The sequence below is a fragment of the Falco peregrinus genome, chromosome 7, assembly GCF_023634155.1.
Source record: "Falco peregrinus isolate bFalPer1 chromosome 7, bFalPer1.pri, whole genome shotgun sequence".
NCBI classification, from domain to species: Eukaryota; Metazoa; Chordata; class Aves; order Falconiformes; family Falconidae; genus Falco; species Falco peregrinus.
In genome coordinates this window covers 73,675,652-73,700,442 of record NC_073727.1, presented here as the reverse complement: position 1 = coordinate 73,700,442, position 24,791 = coordinate 73,675,652, and the positions used below count along the sequence as shown (strand labels likewise).

General features: G+C 35.9%; 1 protein-coding gene across 1 annotated transcript in view; it reads left to right on the top strand.

Annotated features, from left to right (window-relative positions):
* Window positions 1-23,571, top strand: part of COL21A1 (collagen type XXI alpha 1 chain) — a 113,969-nt gene extending 90,398 nt beyond the window's left edge. The window contains exons 20-30 of the mRNA XM_055811220.1: window positions 5,699-5,752; window positions 7,023-7,076; window positions 7,593-7,664; window positions 12,509-12,544; window positions 13,246-13,290; window positions 15,396-15,428; window positions 19,093-19,239; window positions 19,337-19,391; window positions 19,709-19,909; window positions 21,403-21,480; window positions 22,185-23,571. Of these exons, the coding sequence (XP_055667195.1) occupies window positions 5,699-5,752; window positions 7,023-7,076; window positions 7,593-7,664; window positions 12,509-12,544; window positions 13,246-13,290; window positions 15,396-15,428; window positions 19,093-19,239; window positions 19,337-19,391; window positions 19,709-19,909; window positions 21,403-21,480; window positions 22,185-22,372 (963 nt within the window). The 3' untranslated portion in view covers window positions 22,373-23,571. The remainder of the gene's footprint in view (window positions 1-5,698; window positions 5,753-7,022; window positions 7,077-7,592; window positions 7,665-12,508; window positions 12,545-13,245; window positions 13,291-15,395; window positions 15,429-19,092; window positions 19,240-19,336; window positions 19,392-19,708; window positions 19,910-21,402; window positions 21,481-22,184) is intronic.
* The last annotated feature ends 1,220 nt before the right edge of the window (window positions 23,572-24,791 follow it).

Below are 24,791 nucleotides of genomic sequence, written 5' to 3'. Positions count from 1 at the left end.
CGCTGTATCATTCCCCATTCTAAAGACAATCCTTGTTTAGATGGAGGTTAGCAACAAGTATGTCTGAACGTCTTGATTCATGCAGTCTGGTGTAACTGCATGTTCCTGCATGCCAAATTAACTTTCTGAGTATGAAGATAACTACTATCCGAAGGGTTATTCATATACTAGTGCTGGAATGGAATGTTCCTCAGGGTATGGCACTTCTCTGTCCAGATTGTTACTGGTGCATGTTTCCCTCCTAAGACAGAAAGGGTACCCAAAAGCAGAAGTCTTTTATTTCTCCAGAGAAAAAGAAAATACACATTGACATATTGGATTTCAGAGATTTAGGAGGAGTATATTTATGGGGAACCCAGGTTAAGAGCTCGCTAGTGACTGAAAACATGATCGTTTTCATCCCCAAGCAAAGTAATGAAAGGGTTTTTCTTCTTTTCATGGAAGACAGAGCAGTTATTTTGTCAGATATCTGAGTCACATATGAGTCTTGAACATGATGTCAGACATTCTCAGTCACAGAATATCGAATCAGGACTGGAAAATTTGTTCATGTTATCATTTTAGTAAATGGGGTTCCAAAATTATATCTCTTTTTCTTTCAACTGGACATACAGTCTGCTCTCCTTTAGAGTTCTACACATTTGCGTTGAAGTCACAGAGAGGTAATGCTTTATGTCTTTGCCATGGCTATATAAGGACCACCAAAAGACAAAGTCAGATGTAGTTTACCAGATTTTGCCTACATCTGGCCAGCTGAGACAGTTTTGGTTTATGGATTTTCTGAGGTTGGTGATTAGGAGTCCCATGCTTTTCTCACACCGAGCAGACCTGACAAAAAAGGATTTAGAGAAGACTGCGTGCTCCAGTTACAACACATGTGAATGCTGGATGGCTCTTTATTTCTAGAAAGAGCCTGTTCTTCTCCAGTTTCTCCTGGTAATAAGAACACTATGTGCCTACCTGGCTAAATGGAGCCTGGACTTTGCCTAAGGCATATCTAAATATGAGTCCTCTCTATCCTTGCTAGTTTTTATTATGTCTTAGTGTTGAAGTTTTGATTATGTGCATCAGTTCAGTTAAAGTCCTTTCAGTTTCTGTACTTCCCACCGTCCTCTCCCTGAAAGTATGTCTGTATTTTTTTCTGCCCCAAATTTATTGGGATTTTGTCATTTTGTATGGGATTTTTTGGTTGATTATTTGGTGAGATAATCTGATTTAATAGAATGTTATGTCCATTGTGGGAAGACTTGGTTTTCACTGGCCATTTGTTCTCAGTTTTTCTGTGAAGGTTGCCTTTTCTCTCCAGTCAGAAGGTAGATGAACTTCAAATGCTTAAGGCTGAATAGTAGACTAACTTTACTTATCTGTTGCAGACCACTCCCAACTTTCTATTTATTCTTGCACCTGAATTGCACTTAAATCAGGTGCTAGACTTCATTTGTAATCAGTCAGTTTAGACCTCCAATCAATTTGTTTAGACCTCCAAAGGGAGGAATGACCACATACCCTGTAAGTCAAGGCTTGCTATGTGTCTGTCTTGCTTTCTGAATAATGTTAGGTTTAAAATACCTTTACTCTGGTTTCCAGATAATAAAGATTATATATAGGCATATGAATGTCTATAAATGTATTTAAGACCTTACATCTTTTTTCATGTTTATAGTTCCTTAACAAAATATATGATCAATTAAAATCAATGTGATCCTGGAGAGAAAGATTGAAACCAGTTTTTGGGGTTTACAAATTCTGGGCTACTCTGTCACCCAATACATTGAGAATTTCCTGCACAATATGCAGCTACCCTGCATCCAGCCAGCAGCTCCTCCTTGCCTGACTCTACCACAGGCATGACCACTACATTACGCCCTTTTGTATAAAATAAGTACACTGGTTGGTTTTCTTTTCATGATCTTAAAGGACTTTTTCAGCCACCTAAAGATCTTCTCTGGAAAGAATAAATTTCCTTGACAGCCAGTTACTGCAGTTGTTTAGATCACATTTGGATGAAACGTTGCCTGAACTGGAAGTTCAGATGTGCCTATTCCTAGGTAATGCATGCACATTTGGTCTCTCACCTGTGCCTCTAATCATTTTTAGTGCCTGTTGATGGAATTTTTTTTTCTCCATTTCTTTCTGAGCAAAATTGAACAAAATGCTGGCAGGAAAGCTGTAACGTCAGCTATAATAAAGCCATGTGGGATTCCAAAGTGTACGTATTTATTGCAGTAACTCACCTACCATGTTTTCTTCAAATTATATTTAGATAAATAACATCTGGTACTTGATACACTTGAAAATAATTTATTCATGTTTCCTATCAACTCATTTAATGTATCTTTTGTCACCTGATAAAATAAGTAGGAAATTGATGCATGGAATATTTGAATGCGTTATATGGCACTAGGGAATTTCAACCAGAAAAGATAGTGGGATTTTCCTTGTATTAGTCACACTGAATATGTTTGTTCCAGAAAAAACAGATGGAAAGCTGGTGGATAGTCTATTAATACCTTGGGAAAATTCCTCAGTAACAAGTTCTTCTTCAGTAATAACTATCCCTATTACATTGCCAACAACAGTAATTTACTATAATTTATCTGCCACGTAAATAGTGTCAGCTCTGGAAAATGAGAGAGTAATGCTACATTTTGTCTTTGAATTGTTCTTTTACTTTTAATTTTACATGCCATAGTTTTCAGATTATGTTCTCAAGCTTTTCCTGTATTGCATCTGAAAGTTTTCTTCTTGCAGTGTACTCCTTTCTTGTAGTCATCTTCCTGTAATTTTTAAATGAAATATGTTAAATATGGACTAATAATGAAAGTGCAAGAAAGGAAGCCAGGACAACTGGATTTTATTTCTTCCTTTCCTGCAGATGTATTCCTGACCTTTAGTTATACTAAACCTATGTTCTGATTTGCCTTCTCTAGTATATGTTTGCATATCAATGTGGATATGTACTAATACCTGATTAAAAAAAAATAATAAAAGCTCTTCTGTACACATAGTATTTCCACTTTGTATAAGATAAAATGAATAAGGGACATTTGTGATGAACTTCTGATGATTTATGATTACCACTTCTACAATCCAAGGACTGGTGTGGGCATAAACTAGAAGGGATCTAGGGTGGAGCTGGTAGAGGGTAGGCTCACAGCATGTTACATGACTTGAAACACAGGGCTACGCTTAGCTGGCAATGTGAAAGGAGCCAGAAATCCCCCAGTCATATTTCTCATCCCTTCCCACCATCCCTCCCAAAGCTTGTGCTTGCTTTTCTCTACTGATTAACGTGCTAGTAATGAGCACAGAACAAGAATCCAAGGAGAAGAAAATAATAATTTCACAATTGTTTTTGGAAAAGGAAGGTAGCCCTCAAGGAATGCAAAAGAGATCACATAATGAAGAGAGTTGTATTTCAGAAGTGAGGAGGTCAATAGATAACATGAAATTTGATTTAAACCAACCAAATTGAATTAAGCATTACAGTTAAATGAAAATTAATAAAACCTTATTTTGCTATGTAAATAAAAAGAGAAAAAGTGAAGCAGACCTGATGTGTAAGTGAATTAAGACAGTCTTAATATAACCAAGTTTAGGTTCCAAAACCAAATTAATATTTTCTTACTCTTGCTGTAACAAAGCTGAACATAGGCCGTAAGCAAATGGTTAATGGGAATGCATTGTCTCTTATGTTATGAGTGGAAGCAGATCTCAGAAACTCCACTCCATCTGGAGAGGAATTAGTAATTTCTGTTCCAAAATTATGAAAAAAATGTCATAGGGTACAGTAAACCTTTATTTACCAATTAATAGATTACACCAGATTAACTGCATCATCTTTGGTAAACTGTCTGGTTTTCTATCTAGCTAACAACAAGCAGAGCTAATCTTCAAAGTTCAGCAAAGAGAATATATGATATTATTAGCTATTTTAGAGAAATGGAAGTTTAATAGAAGAATTTTCATGTGCAACTGACTGAACAGCAGAAGTCTGAGGCTGAGGAAAATTGGCAGCAAAGTTACTCAAGGTTTAGTTTTGTGACTGATACCATGTATTTGTATTCATAGACCTGTGACTGTGGCTTAAAGAGCAAGTTGTTACATTTATTGATGGAAAGTTTTGGTGACCAGTAGTTTCTTACAACACAGCAGAAAAGAAACCTAAGTTAATCTGTGCTTGCCTTGGTTAACAGTAAAACACAGGTGAAATACCAGAAAATTGGTGAAATGCTGAAAACCCTGGGTACAGAGAATTGCTTCTTGTTCCAAATATTCTGAATTTTCTCTTGTATTTGCAAAAACAAAGCCATCCTTTTAGTTTTAGAAAAGAAAGTTATAAATTTTCTTTGGCAAAACTGAATTACAGTCTGTGTAAAATATCACAGTAGACATACATTTATTTTTGATCACATACAACTTTTGAAGGAGGTCTGAGATAACGTCATGGAACTGAATAGTTCCTAACATTTAGTACTAAATGTAATGTGGTCATTTTTATCTATATGAAAGCAAAGATTAAATAACAACAACAACAGTAGTTTCTGAAAATACTACCAGTTAGAATCATTGATAAAACTTAATCTCTGACAAGTTAGATTTCCAGGCCTTATTTCATTGTTTGACTTTCTGTATTATTATGCTTTTATTTTATGCTCTGTCTTCAGTACATTCTTGTAGCAGATCTGATTTCAGAGTATATATGCAAGTCCAAATAAAACAATAATTATATATTGTTTTTATTGATGCATGCAGTTCTACAGTCAAAGAGAAATGAGATGAAGTGGTGAGAAAGACATATATTAACAACAGATGTGGAAAATACTATAAATGGGAATTCCTTCCTGGAAAATATACTTTTGAAAAAAGATCTTTTTCTGATGTATACTTGAGAGTAGCTTTAAACAGAAATTAAGAAAAGCAGCCATTTGATGGTTTAACAGACTTTAGCTCTTATTTAAGATGTGGAACAAAGACAACTAAACATGCCTTTATCAACACATTTCCATGAGAGGAAACCAAGGGACTGTTTTGGCAATTGTGTGATCTGGCTTTGTACATGTGCCGAAGTGTCATGGTCTGAAATGGCAGAAGCTATTGAATTCTTGAATGAACAGTTTGATCCTGAAGATTATGCAGAAGGTGCAAAGATGTGGCCTCAAAGTTAACCGCTCCCCATAGATCTCCACAAAGTTTGCAAAAGGAGTCAAAGCATGGAAGCCTTTGAGGGACACACAGTCAGAAGAGAAGGAAGAGAATTATGAAATGCCACATATACTTTTGCTGGTTTTGGAAAACCTAAATGGAAACTGAGAAACTCTTGTGTCACTTTCAATTATAGCTAAGGACATATTAAAGATAAGTTTAAGATTAGATCACACAGATGGGGTTTTGAGTTGCAGAATTTTTTCTCTCAGGAGCATTTCATGTCAGCATTGTGCTTTTTTCCTGCATCTTTTTTTTCCCATTGCACAGTAGCCCTTCCTTTGGCCATAGAAGATCTAAATAACCCACTGTGCTGTATCAGAGCTACAGCCTGGACAGTAATGTGATGGAAGACATTATATTTCCTATCTTATTTATTTCACTGTAGAAATATGATACTAATAATACTAATAATGCTAATACACTATACTGAAGCCATTATTTCTCTAGCTTAGTACAAAAATATCTCTGCCTTTTTCACAAATACACATAGGGTTTGATGGGACCAGAAGGCTCATTTGGCCTGCCTGGAGCTCCTGGGCCTAAGGTAAGTGTTTGTGTTTATTTCCTTGTGATTTTGCTAAATGACTGCTTTATGGATTAAAAAATGCCAGGATTTTGCACCTATTTTTTTGATATATTGAACATTGGTGAGTAGATGTATCATTTTCCCTATATTACCTTATATGATAGTTCAGCCTTAATAAAGCGTAATATAGCTCCGGAAAGGGTGCCTGTCATCCCATGAGGTTTGGAACAATTGCAGAAATAGTCATGAGACTTTGTTTCAGCTTTGCAGTTCTGGAAAATGTTCTGCAGTGCTGGGAGCCAGATAATTCTCAGTATACATCGGAACTTTCTGCCCATGTTATATTTATTTATATTTTAATTGTGTTAAATAATGTTACGTGCTGCTTTTTCCACCCGAGGAGCCAAATTTATTTCAGATGTGACTTTATTGATTACACTGCAGCTACAGCAAGAATTAATTTGACCCATGCTCTCAGAAACTAAAATAGATACTAAAAATCCAGATCTGTTAGTGTAACCTTTTAATTTAATCCCAGAGGAATTTTGGCCGGTGAGCACTCAATGGTATGTCCTAGAGAATATTTAGGAATATTTTATTCATTTCCCAAGCTTTGTATGTACATTTAACTGCTTTTCCACCCATACATTATTTTATATTCAAAATTACGTATCTATTGATTTAAAATTGTATGCTGAAGGTAACATTTTTTAACGTGTTGATGTTTGCTATGGTCAAGAAGATCGAATACCTATGAAATGACTTAAAATTAATTAGCTTTATTTTCCTTTGTGAAAAGTGCTGTTGTTTTGTATATTTATCTGTCATTCTGAATATAAGTTGGTTCTTACAGAATCATTCTTAAGCTCATTCCTACAGAAGAGCACCATGAAATAATAATTCTTAAATTTTAATGAAAATCCTCATGCTGAATATATGCCTAATTCCATAGGCTACAATAAAAAACAAACCATAAATAAATATATTGGCTCAGACGGGTTGAAGGAGTCTCAGAGTTTTATTAAGTAAGATGGTGGAAATATGAAATCGGTACGCACAAACATGGTGTGACTGGGCAAGGGATATTTGGCAAGTGGGGAAGGGACAAGTGAGCAGAGGCTGGCAAATCACACTTTGTCATCAGTATCTATTCTTTCCTTAGAGAAATTGAAACTTCAGGTTTCCCGTAAGGACCGATTTCCCAGCGGTTTATGTTTACATTTGCTAGTCAAACAACATCTGACAAAAGATACTGATATGTCAGCCACACTTTTATATTGTTATATAGGGTGATAAAGGTGAACCTGGAATACAGGGGAAACCAGGATCATCAGGAGCCAAGGTAAGTATGAATCTGGAGGTATTCTAGTTAAAGAAGGGACTGCTTTACTTTTCCATGATTTGCTGATTTTCCATGATTTTCCATGATTAGTCACAAGACAGTTTCAAAATAAAGTGGTAGTTAACATAAAATTGCATCAGAATCCATTTGATAGCTTATTTTTACTAATTTTATACCAGATTTTAAGCAGTGTAAATCAACTGTTCATGAAGTTCAAAACTGCAAACATTGCCATTACTTCAGACAGTTTTATTTGTGTAATTTTGAAAAATCAGCGTCATCTGTATTAAAGGGCAATTAAAGAAGATGGATACTGGAAAAATGAGATTAAGAATTAGGAGTTCCTTTTGTGTGTTCTCTGTGTTTAACACCTCTTCACAAATTCTCCAGACTTTTCAGTCATCCTCAGTTATAAAATTTCAAAATGCCGTAGCCAAAGCATATCATGTGACCTTGAGAAAAATGCAGTATATGTTTTTCAGCACATCACTGACACAGAGCTATTGTATTACTCAGGGAGAACTAGGAGTACCAGGTGCTCCAGGTGAACCAGGCTACCCAGGCATTCCTGGTACCCAGGGTATAAAGGTAAGTATTTTCCCCAGTTTTACATTAATTGCATCTTTTAAAAGTGCTTTTCCCATAAGTGATCATTATTATTAGAGAATAGTTGGTATATTTTGGAATGCCCATTCTTTAGAAAAACAATCATTTTCCATAGGGAGGAGAGAATGGCCAAAAAGGAGAAACTTAACATAAAATACTGAGACAAAGGTATTAATGAAATTTCCATTATGAATTGCAGTGTGTAATGATATGATCCATGATTCTATATTTACTTACTCTTATATCTTATAGCAAGTGCTGCATCTATAAAGTCTGTTGTACAAAGTCTTTTGTGGAGCAGTTGACCCTAGGCAGATTCAGCTTAGTTGGCCTCAGCCATTAAGAGTTACCTGATCTAACCAAGCTGTCCAGGTTCTCTCCATATTTAGCTGAGAGAGTCTGAGCATTCTGGGGAGTCATTAATTCACATCTCTACACCTTTCTTTGACTGTAACTGAAGCCTAGGCAGCTAAATTAAATGTTGACATTCTAGATGGCAAAAGTCAGGTTAGATGGATCCTACTTCTACTGTACCGGTTGAAAATAATTTCTTCCTTTCAGGTGAACCCACGTTTATTCCTCTTGCAAACTGAGTTCTCATAAAGATCTTGCTTTCAAGGATCTCAGCATCTCTTAGTGCAGGCTCACGTTTATCAAACACTGGTATAGACGTGGTTGCTGAAGAACTGTTTGTGAACACACTGTAAAATTTCATATTGGTGTTTGACTTACCAGGATAGTCATCCTTATTTTTAAAGTGAAGGTATGTAGGATTTTCTGACAGTCACATGACTTTAAGGAGTCCCAGACTGAAAAGATTATAGGCAATATTGTTCTTTGATATGTTTTGAAATTGAAGAACGCAGCTTTTTGCATAACTTAAACCTGTAACTAACATTATATTAAATGTTTCCTAGAGATTTTCTTCTATAAGATGACAGCATTCTACTAAAAATCTCCTGTGTGGTTGAAACCTCTCAGCTTTGTCTCAGCCTATAAGACAGAACTTTTTATTTGACTGGAAACTGGAAAGCCCCTAGAATATTTCTTGTTTTAAAATATTGACTTATTTTTATCTTGCTACAACTCACAGAATTCATTGGAGTGAACTGAGTCTGTTGTGGAAAAATAAGCTATGGTTTGAATACAGAATGGGATTTGAGAACCTGAAAATCATTACTCTTCGTAACCTGTGGGTATCTGCAAAGGACTTAACAGAGTTGTGTATTCTAGATGATGTTTTTTCAGGACAGCAAGCCCCTTTCTTCTGTGTAACTTAATGAAGAAACAGAGCAAGACCAAGAATTTATATTTTACATATGCTATTAGTTAAATTTATGTGAAGGAAATGCTACATGTTTATTTGAAACAGCTGGGGAGAAACTATTTACTGTAATCTTCAATAACATGATTTGAGGAGAATTTCAGGGTTGAACACTTATCAGCTGTCATGGTTCGAAAGTGGTTAAAGTAAAATTATTTCCATTGCTGTAAATCAAAGAATTCTAATTATAATTAAAGCTCTGATTTGTATCCATTACATTTTTAGTCTAAATTTTAATTAAGATTTCTTTATTCTGGGCACTTTTAAAGCAATGATATGTGCATCCTGAAAATTTAAATGTTTCATTGCTTTGTAAGATAATGTTTCATTTTTTTATTGTATTTTTATGGGAAAACATGACGATATTTTTTTTTGCGGTGAGTTTCTTCATTGGCATATACAAGTATAAAGCTTATTTAATTGTTATACTGTTTCTTTGGAGCAATATAAGTGATCTGATGTCATGTAACAGATAGACTTGTTTCCTTAGGATATAGTTTATTATAACTAACAAGCTTTACCTGCAACTATTCAAACTAGGTATTTAGTCAAGGAGCAAGTTGTCAAGACTAAAAATGTTGCTATATTTGCTATCAGCCCAAATTCAATATTTAAATTTAAATTTTAAGTTTAAAAGTGCAGTGTTACTTTAATTAAATTAACACAAATTATGAAGTTAAATCAAATTTTAAATCTTATTTAAACTGATTCAATAATAATTTAAAATTTAAATGTATAGCAAAAATTATGTAAAAATAAATTAAGTGTGTTTAGGTAATGTATCTGACACTTCTGTTGAAAATCTAGCAGTGTTTCCTGGGAAATACTAAAGTCCCAACTAGGGCAAAAATTCCTCCATTACATATTCAAATTACCGATTTCAGAATAAACAGGAAATCTTGTAAAAGCAAAGGAAGCTCAGGTAGGGTGTCAGATAGAAATAAACAGTCAGTAAAAACTCAAAATTCATCTGTGCAGTGTTACCAGCCATGTAGAGGATCACTGAAGGATGAAGCCCTTCATCTAAAGGAGTCTGTGGGAACTGACCTTGGCTTGACACCAGGTGCCCACCAAGCGCCTCCTCAGCAGGACAGGGAGGGGAGAAAATGGGTAAAAAGAATTGTGAGTCAATATTAAAAGGTAGTTTAATAAAGCAAAAGCCATACACAGAAACAAAGGAAAACAAAATATTTATTCTTTACTTCCTATTAACAGGTGATGGCTAACCACTTTCTGGGAAGTAGGGCTTCAATATACGTAGCAGTTGATCTGGAAGACAAATGTTTTAATACTAAGTGCAACCCCCCTCTCCTTTCTCTTACCTTTTATTGCTGAGCAGATACCATATGGTATGGAATATCTGTTTGGTCACTTTAGGCCAGCTGTCCTGGCTATGTTCCCTCCCAGGATCTTGCCCACCACCACCCTGCTGGTGGTGAGGGGGGGAATGTTGGAGAAACAGGCTTGGTGCTGTGCGAGCGCTGCTCAGCAGCAGCCAGAACACTGGTGTGTTACCAACACCTTTCTAGCTACCCATACAAGCACAGCGCTGTGAGAGCTGCCATGGGGAATGTTAACTCCATCTCGGCCAGACCCAGTAACGACATTACAGAAATAGAGTTGAATCAGGTACTTCACTATGGAAAGAAAGGTTGAAGGGCAAAGAAGCAGTAAGTTAGAAGGGTGGTGGTATATTTAAAGTTTTATTAAAACCCCATGGAGAGGAATTCTACTAAACTTCACCTTCTGCTCCAGAAGGGCACTGGTTTCCTGTATGTCCAGTGTCATATATGCCAGCCACGTATGGATGGCTTAGGTACGCTAGAGTATTTCAGATGTCAGTAGACATGTATGGGGATGCCTTGTGTTGCCTACAGCATCTTAAATGGTCTATGTTTAGACAACTGAAGCAAGTCCCTGTCAATGGAGGCTAGAGAATGATCCAAATTTAGATGAGATTCTCTTAGCTAAATGAGATGATGGAACCTGAGTTCCATTTTCCAAGACAAGATGTAGAAAAATCAGTCTTCTGACCAGTTTCAAAACAGTGATTCCCAAAGAGCATAAGGACAAAGATTTCCTGGCTTAAGGCTTTCAGAATGTATTGAAGCCAAATGGAAGAGTGACTTGAGTTGAATCAGTGTCATAACAATAGTTTAATTAGTTTCATTATCACCATATATTGTTTCAATATCTATGGGTCATGTAAGGTACATGTACTGAGACTACTGATTTTAAGAAGGAAGATTTTGTTAAAATGTGTGCAACCTCTCTAAATTTTAAACTGAAGAAGCTTTGTCATTATTCATTTTATATGAAGATGCAAGTCAGAACATATATTGCTGGTTAACTGGAATTACAAGTACGACAAATTTTTGAACTATTCAGGAAAAAAAGTGCAGTTTGGGCAACTAACAGTAAAAGTGAAGCCTTTCAGCTATAACTTATTTTAAAACTTGACACCAAACGGTGTATTTTACATTCAAGTACAATATAACCAAATACAGCTGGCATAAATAACCTTTTATGTTCTGGGTTTTTCTATCAGGCAAATATTTGCCATGGTCAAAATCTCATCTTTACTACTGTTTAGCATTTAATTAAACATTCTCTTTTTTGAAAAATGACCACACACACACGTTTGGCTCCTACAAGAAAACTGGCAAAACAGATAAAAAAAAAATCCATCCTTTTTCTTCTCTTTATTAAATGCAGATTTGCACAACCCCCCACAGATCTGTCTTTTGTTTAATGAGTTGCTATGTTCTTGGCCCAACACTTTGATTCATTTCTATTTAAACAGTCACACTGATTTAAGAGGTCAAAGTTAGGGCAGGAGCCATCTCCTATAACTTTAAGTTTCCTTTTCAGTCAAGAAAGAGAGATAGGCACATTCTGGGAGTACATATTTTATACCCCTGTCATTAATGTGCTTGAATCGTTTTCAAGAGCTGCTTGTTTTTCTTCAGTGTCAGTTAGGTGGTGTTCAAACAACTTGATAAATTTAGATACTTGTCTTTTAAGTACCATTTACCAGTCACTCCACAGATGTTTATTTACATTCAATGGGTTTATAGTGTTACAGAAATTATACTGTGTTCCCTGTGGGTGAAGGCAAGCATACTTAGCATTCAGATGAATTTTAACTCATCAGAAATACTACCCCAGTACCTACCTACATCTTCTCCACTCCCATACACTGAGTAGATAAAATCCTGCTGGATTTGCCATCTCATTATGTTGCATTTTTTAAATTTTAACTTGCTGGATAAGTATCCGCTTTTCTTTTTGATAGTTCTTTCTGTGACAGATTCACTCCTTAATGTAACTTTCTGTACTTTTCTCAATGATTGTGTACATGAGGATAAAGTGATTTGTTTTCATTCAGTATAAATAAAAGCTATTAAGGTGCTTCTCTTGTATTTCCTGAGTTGAATTAAAAGACAGACTAAATGTCTTTGAGATTAATCATGTTACAATGGAGACTTTAATTCTTTTACAGGGGGACAAAGGAAACCAAGGTGAAAGTGGCATCCAGGTATATCAACTTTGTTTCTAATGAGATCATCTGGCAACACTATTAATGCAAGTCTTAGGTGTTAATTCAGGAGATTTTTTTAAGACTGGGCTCCACAGAAGGTTTGCTTGAAAATTAGCAGCAGTGCACCCTAACTCTTCTTCAAGGAAAACTGCCCAGTATGCCCAGGACATAGTTGTGGCTGTGTTTCTGGGGCTGAGCAGGCTGTTGTCATTTGGTGCAGAGCTGTGTGGTCCTAGCAATGGCATGGTCTCAGGGATGTAGGTTGTGCTGCTGCCCTAGGGGACTGGGACATGACCCAGCACTTTCCAGGGGTGGCTTCTCTCCCTGCCTGCACCAGGCACTGTGGGATCACGTAAATGCACATAGTCAAAGTAATGCCACCTGGCCTCTGCCTACTTACTAGATTATAACAAGTGGGATTTTCCTCCTTGTTATCAAAAAGTCATGGTAACACTTACAAGAAAAAGAGGAGTATCATGTCACTACTCAAATCCTAACTTGATTCCCCTGTGTTCAGAGTAGGAATTATATCCTTCTGCGCAGTTTCTGCTCTGAACTCTCGTAGAATAACTTTTCAGATTGATTTGGCCTGGTTTGGGATGAGATTTTAGGGTTTATCTCTTTGTGTTATTTTCAGTAGCTTAATTACATCTCCCAGATAAAAGTATATTTTAAGAAAATGTGCTTCTTTTTTGAAGGGACTGAAAGGAGAAAAAGGAAGACAAGGAAATCCAGGCTTACAGGTACTTTTATAAAGTGATCCTAGTTCAAGAGAGCCATGATTCATATCTGTTTCTTAAGATTACTTCCATCAACATGGATAGTTATTTGCATCAGGTGAAATATATTTATGTATAACATGATTATATAGTTATATAAAGTACCTCTTAAAGAACCTTAGTATTTTTAAAATAAGAAATACAACACATATAGAGAAGATGGAACCACACTTTTCTCAGCTGTGCACAGTGGAAGGATGAGAGGAAATGGACACAAATTTGAATGCAGAAAATCCCAACCTGATATATGGGAAAAGCATTTTGCGCTGAGGGTGATCAAACACTGGAGCAGGCTGCTCACAGAGATTATGACAGGGCACCGAGCAGCCTGCTCTAGCTGGATCTGTTCTGAAAAGGAAGTTTAACCCGTGGAGGTCCCTTCCAACCTACATGTTTCTGTGGTTCTGGGATACTATATATTGAGAAATGGTACAGAAGTACATTTTTGTGGATTGTTTTATTAAATCCTTAATTATGGAAAATTTTCATGAAACAATTATACATAATATAAAATGCAGATAACAGCACAAAGTGGCTTTTTTGTAAAGGTTATAAGAGTGATACTTGAAATGTTAAGATTGTGCATGTGCCATGCTTCACTTTCGTGTAGTTCATTACCTCCTAAACTGTACTGGGGGTCTTTATTGACGTATTCTGTGCTCATAAATTACAGATGTTTCCTGTTTCAGCTGCAAATCAGTGAGATCCAGTTGTTTCTCTTTAACTCTGGGCCAATGTATTCTGATTGTGTCATAGTTGGCTATCTTGTTATACCACAGAAAATAACTGTTAGTATTTATAAATACTTGTTAAGTCATAATCTATGTTGTGTCTGAACAGAGAAGTATTTGTTAGAGGTACATATCTAAAAGTAGACTTGGAAGGAGCTCACAGTTGCTTTTTTCAGAATTACGACACCAATACAGCTGCCTGTCTAGCCAGAAGGAGCTGATTCCAGAGGAGCATGGGCGGGAGATCTAGGTTGTATGTTAGCCTAGTTTTATCACTCTCAGGGACATGCAGGAGTCTGGTAGTAGAGCTGAGCAGATATTTTTGAAAAGAAATAATTTAAACTAGAAGGCCAGTCATCGGTTTTAACCAAATGTTATGCCTTACTCTAACATTTTACGAATTAAACTTTCTGATTTGGTTTTGTTTTGGTTTTTTTGATGTTTTCTGTTTGTTTGTTTTTCAAATAATGGACAAATTTTCATATATTTATTATTTTAATCATACGATAAAATAAAGTGATAGTGAAAGAAGATACTTCTTTTTCAGATAGGATGATGCAACTGAATTGCAGTTGCTTTTTTTTTTTTTTTTTTTTGAGAAAGCTGAAGAAATAATACAGGCTTGGTCTAAAATTGTTTGCTATGCTTATCTAGTTTGGTCAGCAACCAAAAAAACAGTCATTCAGATACTTATGGTAGACAGCACTAAATCATTCCAAGGTTTCTAAAGCCTCCAGGACTTCTCAAGATACAATACAGATTTCCTACCCCATAAAAGTCCATCAAAAAAGCGAAAAAGGCAGCACTGAACTGCCATCTTGCCATGGAACTTAATCAATATAAAACCACTGAACCATTTGGCAGAAATGAAACTGAAACCATTTGCCAACATGCAAGGTCTGGCTTACAAACTGAATTTGTATTTCAAAGGTTCTGAACTTGATTTCTGTCTAGTAAGACAGTATTAAACAGGTAGAATCAGGAGTTTCCTTTTGCTAGAACATAAAATTTTATGTCTTTTGTCTTTTGTAGAGTGAATACAGTTTTGTGTATATGTCTATAATAAATTTAAGGTTTCTAATATTCATTATATATTCCCAATTTACCCTTTCAGTATATGATATTAAAAGTATTATTAAAGTGTTAATTCTCCGTGATACACAATTTTCATCCTTATATGCCGTTTGTTTTTTTGTACAATTAGCAATCAGAGAATATTTAAATGTTTACATTTGTAATTAATTATTGGAAACAAAGGTCGAAAATATTAACTTTTGATTCCAAGTAATTTGGCTCAACTTGCTTTTTTAAATTTTTTTTTCATATTAATTTCTGAAGGGAGTAGAAGGATTGAGTGGAGAACAAGGAGAGGTAAGTAATTTGTAATGGCAAGTATAGTATTACAAAATTATTCCATCTGCTTCTGCAAATTATGTGATCTGTAAAATGTGTATTTATAGTCTTATTTCTCTACGCATATCTCTATAAGAAACAGAAAAGAAGTTACTTAAGAAACATCAGAAAAGAGAAAGAAGTATAGGTTTTAGTTAGGGACATAGGAAAATATATATTTTATGAAATGAAACATTAAAAAAAAAAGATTAAAGCCAAGTATATACTTTAAGAGAATTTAAAAAAACAACAAACCAAAGTAAAGAAAAAAAAAACAACAAAGGAAGGAACTGGTTGGAGAGCAAATAAAAGAAATCTAGAGGTTCTAAGTTCATTGAAAAGTAAAAATATATTAATGGAAAGATACAGAATACTTGATAAGAAAATTTTGTGTTGTTCAGCAGCAGCCAGTAATAGCAGGGTAGGATACAAATGTAACAGGATATACAAAAAAGATCCTTGATCTTGTAATCCTTTGCTTTTTTTCGCAGTCAAGAAATAAGGGGCATTTAAGCTGGAGATAAGACCCTCACATTTAATGTCAATCTTGAATTTGCCTAATTCCTTTTGAACTGTGCTGATACACTGTACTTTCAGCTTCCATAAAAGTTTGTAGGAAGGACTTCCACAGCTGAACTGTTGTGTGTTTTAACATTCACCAGTAAGATTTCTTTGTGTGCCTTTAGTTCAAAGCTAATGAAAAGGAATGTAGTGAAGCCTTTATAAAAAAAAAAATGTTAGACAATTCTGTCTTTGAGACTGACTCAGAAAATGCAAGGCAGCATTCTTTCTACTACTAAGTTTATACAGAAATAATTCAACTCAGCCTGAAACTTGGGCATAAAGGGAAGCCTGCTTGGACTGCTCATGGTCTGTCAGAAGCTGCACATTTGTTACTCTCTGATATTTTTAGAAGTCCCGTCTTTTTTTTTTTTTTTTTCCCCTTGTGTTTGGCAAACGTAGATACCTTTATGACCAAACCTTTGTGTTTGGCAAACGTAGATACCTTTATGACCAAACCTTTTAATTTTTGTATTGCATGTAGTTTAAAAATTGGTATTTAAAAGATTAACTTTGTCAGCTATTTTTTTTATCCCAATATTTTGTTAAATCAGGGTATACACCATCCCATTAACATATTTCAACTTTATCTAGAGATTTCTTTGTTCAGCCCTTTTTCATGAAAGCATTGTTGCATATCAGTAACTGGACATATTAGTTGGAAGCTCAATTCTGATAATTAAATAACTTTACATATTTATGCATATAAATCACCCTATATGCTGCTGTGGTTCTATGAAATACTTAAATCTACAGTTTGGCTTATAGGTGTTTTCCTAAATCATTGCCAAAATTGGCAAAAGCTTCCTTGTACACTATTGAACTAGCCTTTTTAAATATTGTACATCATGGTCATCATATATTTCTTCTGGAAAATCCTTTTAATAATATTTTTGTTATATGCTAAGATATAGTGATGTTATTGTGTTCACTTATCAGACCTATAAAATTAGTTTATTTTCTATTTTTATAAAATATGCTGTCTTTTGTTAGACTATGTCCTCAAGAAAAAATCCTTTCAGTCTGTAATTCTCAGCACTTATTAAGCTCTTTTCCTTTTTTTTTTTTATTTTTTATTATTTTCTTTTCCAACAGCAAGTGTCTACAAACAAGGCCACACATGGGATGTGGCTAAGCATTACAAAACCAAGATATACAGCAGAAAATGTTCCATCAGCAGTTTCATTTGCTTTTTGGCATGTTCTGCAGGCAGTTGTGCTGATGCTTCCATAGTTTTGTCCTGGTGTTTTCATACTGGCTTCTTGCCTGTGATGTTTTCCTACAGTAGATGCCATTTTCCCAATATTTCACTGGTTCTTAATGCTTTCTAGCCCCTTTAACATCTAGTCCAAATAAATCAACTCACAAGTAAACACAGCCCATAGCTGCAAAAGTAATTAAAACTGAAACAAATAACTTCTAGCTATGAGAACAAACAGCATGATTCTCAGATCCCAGCACACAGAGCTGCTAGTATAGCCACAGGCAGCTACACACGCTCCGTATATTTATCTCTGAGCTTTGCTGACCCTATTTAATGAAAAAAAACCCCACTTTTGTAATTATGTAATAGAAATTAACAAGTACAAGCCTACCTGGTGTAACTAAGTATCAGTTCTCAGTGTCTACAACGTTCAAGTTGACAGTATCTGGAAAATAAAATACAATTACAACCTTGGAAAAAGTCAGTTCTGAATTGGTGTATAACTTTTCAAGTGGGAAGAGGGTATGGACTGCTGTTCAGTTCACGCATGACATCTTACTGGTGGACCATCTTTCCAGCAGTACTCTTAGGCACCTGACAGACATCTGTCACATTTTGTCTAATTCCTCTGGCTTTTTTAAGAGGAAAAACTACCTGCCTCATTTTAGTGTCTGGCTCTCTGCATACAACCAAGTAACCCCTGCATCAAACTGAGTAATCCAATACTGAATTTGAAGGTTGCTACTCTAATAATTCATGTGGAGAGCTCTGGGCAGTGTTACTGCTTCAGACCAAGCCAGACAGCTTTGAATTTTTTTGCTGTAAAGAATTTTGGTAAGTAGTATATAAAATGATAAAAAGTAATATAAATAACCATACTTTAAAATTCAGTGTAAGTCTATGAAGACTGTATGCCTGAGTGCTTCCTAAACTTGCATTATTTTCTCCAGTAAGTTTTGTCATATATAGTAATTCTGCTGCCTTGTTTTCATAATTCCATCTAAAACGGTTGGAAAGAGTAAAAGAAAATTTTGAAGCAACTGGTGAAATTATCCAGAAGCTGTGCAAAAATGGAAGGAAAGGCTCATCAGGGTGCAAACAGTATACTTCAATCCTGGGCATGCACCAAATTGCATTGTAGTGATGTTTTGTTGGCTCCAGCATAGGAAAGTTCCACATGAACTAATGGAGTAGATAATTCCATACATAGAAGAACCGTTGCTTTGATGAAGATATGTCAAAGTATTTTCCAGTATTGTTTTAACCATTTCCAGTAAAACAAATGGAATACACTTCTTATCAATCATACGACACCCCCACCCCCACCCCCCCAAAAAAAAATCTTAACTGAAATCAAACTATTTTTTTCCTTTGCGTTCTACACTACAGACACAGGGTAAAAGCCTTGATTATTATAAGACGCTTGCCACCAACCTCAGTGATGACAGGATTTCACTTCTAATTTTTCCAGCCTTCTAAGGGTTTTAATGTACTGTAACAGATCATTAAATTCTCCTGAAAAAAGTGAATAAAGCCTTTCCTTCCATATTTTAATAAGGAAGGTTATTTTGTTTTTTATTAATTATAAGTAAAATGGGTCCTTAAATTTTAAAAGAGAAAAAAAAAGCTAATTTATTTCTAATTATATTTGGTAAATAATCGTATCTGGAAACAGTTACTAAAGAAGAAATCCTGAAAATTCCAGGATATTTTAGTAAAATAGGCCTCATTAGTATCAAGTTAATTTTCAGTGACAACTTCTATTCATTTTATGAAAATCATCAGTGAAGATTTTCTCAGAACATGTTTACTTGGTGCTACCCAGCTTCCAAACTGGCTGTGAAGAAACAATTGGTTTTTCATTGGTTTTCATTCCAGAAAGGTGAGAAAGGAGATCCGGGCATTCGAGGCATCAGTGGGCAAAAAGGAGAATCCGGTATCCAGGGTTTGGTTGGACCTCCTGGTCTCAGAGGTCAGCCAGGAGATAGAGGACCCCCAGGACCACCTGGATCAGATGGAAAACCTGTATGTATAGGACCTCAAACTTGTCATTTTGGGTACTTTAAAAACCCCAAACAAATGCATGTTCTCTGTTCTTTTAATTGTTCTCTGTTCAATTCAGGCTCGAGAATTTTCAGAAGAATTTATTCGACAGGTGTGTTCAGATGTACTGAGAAGTAAGTTTGAAAGCCTCTTTAGACTGTTCTTTCCTTGTTTAAAGTGCTAAAGAAGTTTCTTGATAGTTATAAAGATGCTTTCTTGAAAGCGAGATTGATGTTGCTGATTTATCACCTACAGGTGTGGAAATGTATTTCCATGTTTATTTATTTCTTTCATCAAAAAGGTTCCATACTTTACCAACTTCTTTCCTAAAGGTTATAATATTCTCTAAAGAATATTTTTTTGTTAGTTTTTGTATTAGTGGCTAGGGGGCAATATTTTTCTATTTTATTGTTATAACACTCTAAACAATTTTTTGTTTGAATTCTCCCAGCCCAGTTGCCTGCCATCCTCCAGAGTGGAAGGCTACAAAACTGTAACCACTGTCAATCCCAAAGCGCTTCCCCAGGACTTCCAGGACCACCAGGTCCAAGAGGCCCTGAAGGCCCAAGAGGGTTTCCTGGTTTACCAGGAAATGATGGCATTCCGGGGCTGACAGGCATCCCCGGTCGCCCTGGGGCTCGTGGGACAAGAGGTACTGCGTGCGTTTGTCACAATGCTAATGGCTTTTATGGCTTCGTTTTCTGCTTCCAGTTTTGAATGGGATCAGTGCAGGTGGAGTAAGGGAATAGCTGGGTTTGTATCTCAGAGTGTAATTGGGGACACGGTGCAACATGAATATTTCCCTGCTTATGAGGAATCCATGTCAGAAGAAGAGAAAATACAGGAGCACGGCAAGACAGCTAGTGTTCAGTTCTACTGTAGTCAAACTTCAGTTTGATCTTTTTAGAGAGTTCTTAGTCTCATGTAAATGTTTTTAACTGCATTTTATTATTATTTTTTTTTTAGATCAAATATGCTTAGGCCTGGATTTCAATGTATTTATATGTTTTGTGGTTTCTTTTCTTCCAAACTTTGTTTCTGCTGTTTTGAAGAACAGTATTTATTCACTGGCTATTTACAATCTACCACCCTCTAGGCTTATTTTTGGAATGTGATAACCTCTATACTCCCTCTGATTTCCTAGGGTTTTCTCCTTTTGTTTTTATCTCGTAAGGATTTTTGCTTCTTCTTTTTTTTATGCTTTTCTTAAACATTCTGGTTTCATTCTAGGCAAGCTAAGATTTATGCTTTCAGGTAACTCATCCACCTAAGCATTCCAACTGATTTCTGTGATGTATTTGCACACCTAAGTATGTATATATGGTCTGGAACTAGACCAAGAGACTGGGTGAAGTCCACAATTTGGTAATTACTTCCAGCAGTGCCCGTTAACTATAGCATCAAAATAATCAGGAAAGCTGTATGAAATATAGGTAACTTGCCAGGGGTAGGTAGGTAGGCAAACGATTGGTAAATATTTATTTTCTTTGTGACTTACTGACTGTGACCTAGCACATCAAATCTGTTCTGGATGTAATGATGATTTGTCTATAGTGCTTTTATAATTTCATCTCCAATAGAAGAACGTGCAGTTTTACTCTGGAGAGGACATTAACCTTTCCAGCTATTCTGTAAGAGCTGGAAAAATAGATACTTGTTTCTATGAAGAAACTGAATTTATTGGGTTTTACTAGTGTAAGAGAGCACATACCTTGCCCCTCTCAGTATTTCTTTGGTAGAGATGTAGTTCTGCCGTATGTTGCGGAAGATTGTCTATTATTCTGTATTACATGGGAACTGTGGTGAATACTTACACTTCCTTCATACAACTTAAAAATTTTGCCAATGGAAAGGTAATGACAGTAAATTTCTTAATTGTCCATCATCTATTCCCACAAATCATAGTAGCTGTCTGCTTAACAGGTGCTACATCAGCTCTTAATTCAGTAAAAATGGGGATAATTTAGAATCCTGCTACTCTGTGCAGGTTACAAGGAAATGCTTCTTTTACATGCCATTATTTGCTTTTGAAGCATTAAATTTTTTTATTCAATAAATATTATCAGATGTAGAATTCCTAATTCATTGGATGAAAATATTCTTTTCTTAGTGTGCAAAGATATACTTATGTTTGCTAATTCACAGGACTTCCAGGAAAAAATGGTGCAAAAGGCAATCAAGGAATTGGGGTTCCTGGCATCCAAGGCCCCCCAGGACCTCCAGGTGAGGGATGGTTCAGCTATGCAGATTCAGTACATTCTAATAATTTCTAAAAAACTGTGGTTTAGGAAAAATATTGATATAATTTGGAAAAATGTAGATAGTTTTTACACATCTTAATTACCATGTATGTCTTCTGGCTAATGCCTGTCTCTTGCATGCCTTGTAAAATGTCATATAATACATTGTTTTATAAGACAGGTCTTGTAGAGATTGGTACCTGAGACTGCTGTTTCTTGATAGATAGATCTTCAAGTCAACCATTAACTGAAAACTGAGCCCTAATATAATCATGTGACTTGTAAGCATTGCTTAGTGAAGGAAAATATTTTTCTGAACAGCAGCGTATTCATGCAAAACGCAAAGCTGAGCTTTTGGAAGAGCTATTAGGGCTTGATCCAAAGCAAGAGAAGTGAATAGAAAGAGGAGGACTCTGATTCATGCCATGGTGGTTCGTGTTTATATGATAAAGTAAAACAATATACTAAAGTAGATTTTTTATATTTCCTTTTAATCTTAATAAGGTACCATGTGGTTTATATAAATATGCACGCAGTATGAGACAAGAAGTGTCTTTTTCAGAAAATGAAGTTTTATCTGCATACTTCACCAAAGAGCAGGGAGTTTGTGTGTCCTTACTTGCTCTTGTTTTCATTTCAGTAAGAACACTCTGTAATGTATTTGTTTATTGCTTGTGTACCATTAAGGTCCTGAAGGTCCACCTGGTATGAGTAAGGAAGGACGTCCTGGAGAGCGTGGGCAGCCTGGTAAAGATGGAGATCGTGGCAGTCCAGGAATGCCAGGACCGGTTGGACCCCCTGGAATTTGTGACCCATCATTATGTTTTAGTGTAATTGTGGGGAGAGATCCATTTAGAAAGGGACCAAATTACTAATTTGTGATACAGTACTTTAGAGGAATAGGTATGGTGCTTGTCTTTTGTGGTCTTTCAAGTCTCAGGAAGGTGACCAGCAATAATCCCATAAGCAGGAACAAAAGTACCTCTGATATTATGAATAACGATCCCAAAGGTTACACATTCCTTTAGAAAAGAAACTCCAATAATTTTTTTATAACTTGCATTGATTTTAGAGATCATCAGTTTTAATAGGAATAAGATTAACTGTAATATACAATATTCAGTATTTAAGTGTCCTATCATACTCCTGTTACCACTGAATTCTTCTGCAAAATTGCTGGAGATGCCACTGGAAGCAGGATTAGGCCTTAAATGGTATTGGTCAGGTATAAATTACTGTGAAATTTTTCACATGCAGTCAACACATACCATATTTGATTTTGAAAGAATGTGGCTGGCTTTGACTTCACGTGTGTGTGAATCTCATTGGCTTGTGTACATTTCATATGTCATAGCTCCAAGTGTTCTGTGAGCAAAAGCATATATCAGATTTCTATAAAATTAAGAGAAAAATCTGGAAATAATATGACCTTTTTTGCCTTGTGATTCTTTGCTTAAAACCAACGTGAAATGCAAGGGTAGAACTACTGGTTCAAGAAGAGCCAAGGTTTTATTGCAGGTTGTACTGTCAGCTACAGAAGGTCAAAAGGTTCCATGTGGGCAATTCAGCTTATATGAAAATAGCATTTAAAAAATAAGAAAAAACTGGTATAGCTGGCTTGCAGCTATGATCTGACAAAAATAAAAATTAAAAAATGTTTACACAACCCCATTGTAACAGTTCTGTGTAATTAAGTTATATACCCTTTGCTGTTTCTCCCCAAGGACTGCAGTTGTCAAACTGAAGAAGCAGGTTTACAAGGAGAAAGGTCTAACTGCTGGCTGACTAGCTGCAATGTTTGTTATGCTGTTTCTTTTTTCATTTTAAGCAAGCTATGTGTAATTCTCATTGTATGCTTTGCTAATGAGGTGTATTGCTTGTTTTTGCATAAGGAAGAAAGGCACAGTTCCCATAAGAACTTAAAACCTGTTTCTTAAATTAAGGCAGAGTCTTGTATTGAACTTAACCAATGCTTTATAAGTGGCTTTTTCTAATGTGTTGGTTTTCTGTTGTCCTACTATCAGAGATGGGTAATATGCTTGACATTCAAGGTATAATAAAATTTTGTAAAGAACTAGTGGTAGTTTAATGAGTGATCTCAAGAGTCGCCTGTGTCTTGCGTTGCAGAAAAGAGTGATGCCTGTAATATCTGGAGGGATAGTTCCACCTTACATCTGTGCTTTTTTCCCCCCAATGTCCTTCCATTTCTTCTGGAGAAAGCACCATCCCTGGGAGCAGCACTTTCCCACTGGGCTCCCGCCGCCTGCGGGGCAGGGTGTGCTGGAGCAGCCAGCTGCACTGGGCGCAGTGGCTGCTGCCCACCCAGCACGGAGGCCTGCGGAAGGGTGCTTGCACTGAGTAGTTCAGCCAAACCCCAGTCTTGGTTATAGCGGACTGCAATCATTAGCATCTCATAAAACCTAGTCTAAAAACCTCCAAGACAATTCTTGAAAGATAACTGACATGGACCTGAGAAATGAAGCTAGGCATGAAGTTTTCTCCCCAGAGGAGTGCTCCTCACTACACACTGTAGGACTTCGCTCATGTGAACAAGCATTGATAGAATCTGTGGAAGAAAGAATCTAGAAACCTCTTATTTTGTTGCATTCAGTCTCACACTCATTTTTTGAGAGCTGGAAGTGAAATATGGCGCTAGATCAGGAAGGAATCAGGATCCCAGCATGTTTGCAGAACCTTTCCGAGCTGTCCACACTGCATGCCAATTTAAATCCACATTTAAGACCTCTTTCTCAGTAAGATACATGATGGTGTGACTGCAAGCCTCACAGGAAGCAAAAAGAAACAAAAAAAGAGCTGCAGCAAATACAAACAAAAATTCCTTACTTGTAGAAAAACCCAGTATTTGTTTACTTTATAATTTAAAATAAGACACATATATTCTTTCATACCAGAAGCATGGTGGAAAAGTTGGACACTTCTAATATTCCACTCTTTTTTTTTTTTTTTTTTGCATTCATTTAGGCAAAACATTTTCTCCTACAGCCAAACATTTCAGTTTTATCAAAAGGAAGAAAAATTTTGATGTAGTGCATTTGACAGGAAAAAAGTCTTGCTTTATCAGCCAGTCTGATTGGTAGCTTAGGTTATGATTTCATTTGATCAAATCCACACAAGCTTCAATTTTAAAAGTAGTGGTGGTTTTGTCACCCCATTAGTCCTACTAAAGGGTCATTTCTGAATAACTCTGAGGATCTATATGTAATTTCCACTTTGCATCTATTAATAGCCATTTTATATACTTTTGTTCTTATGCTAACATTGTCTTTGGCTTGT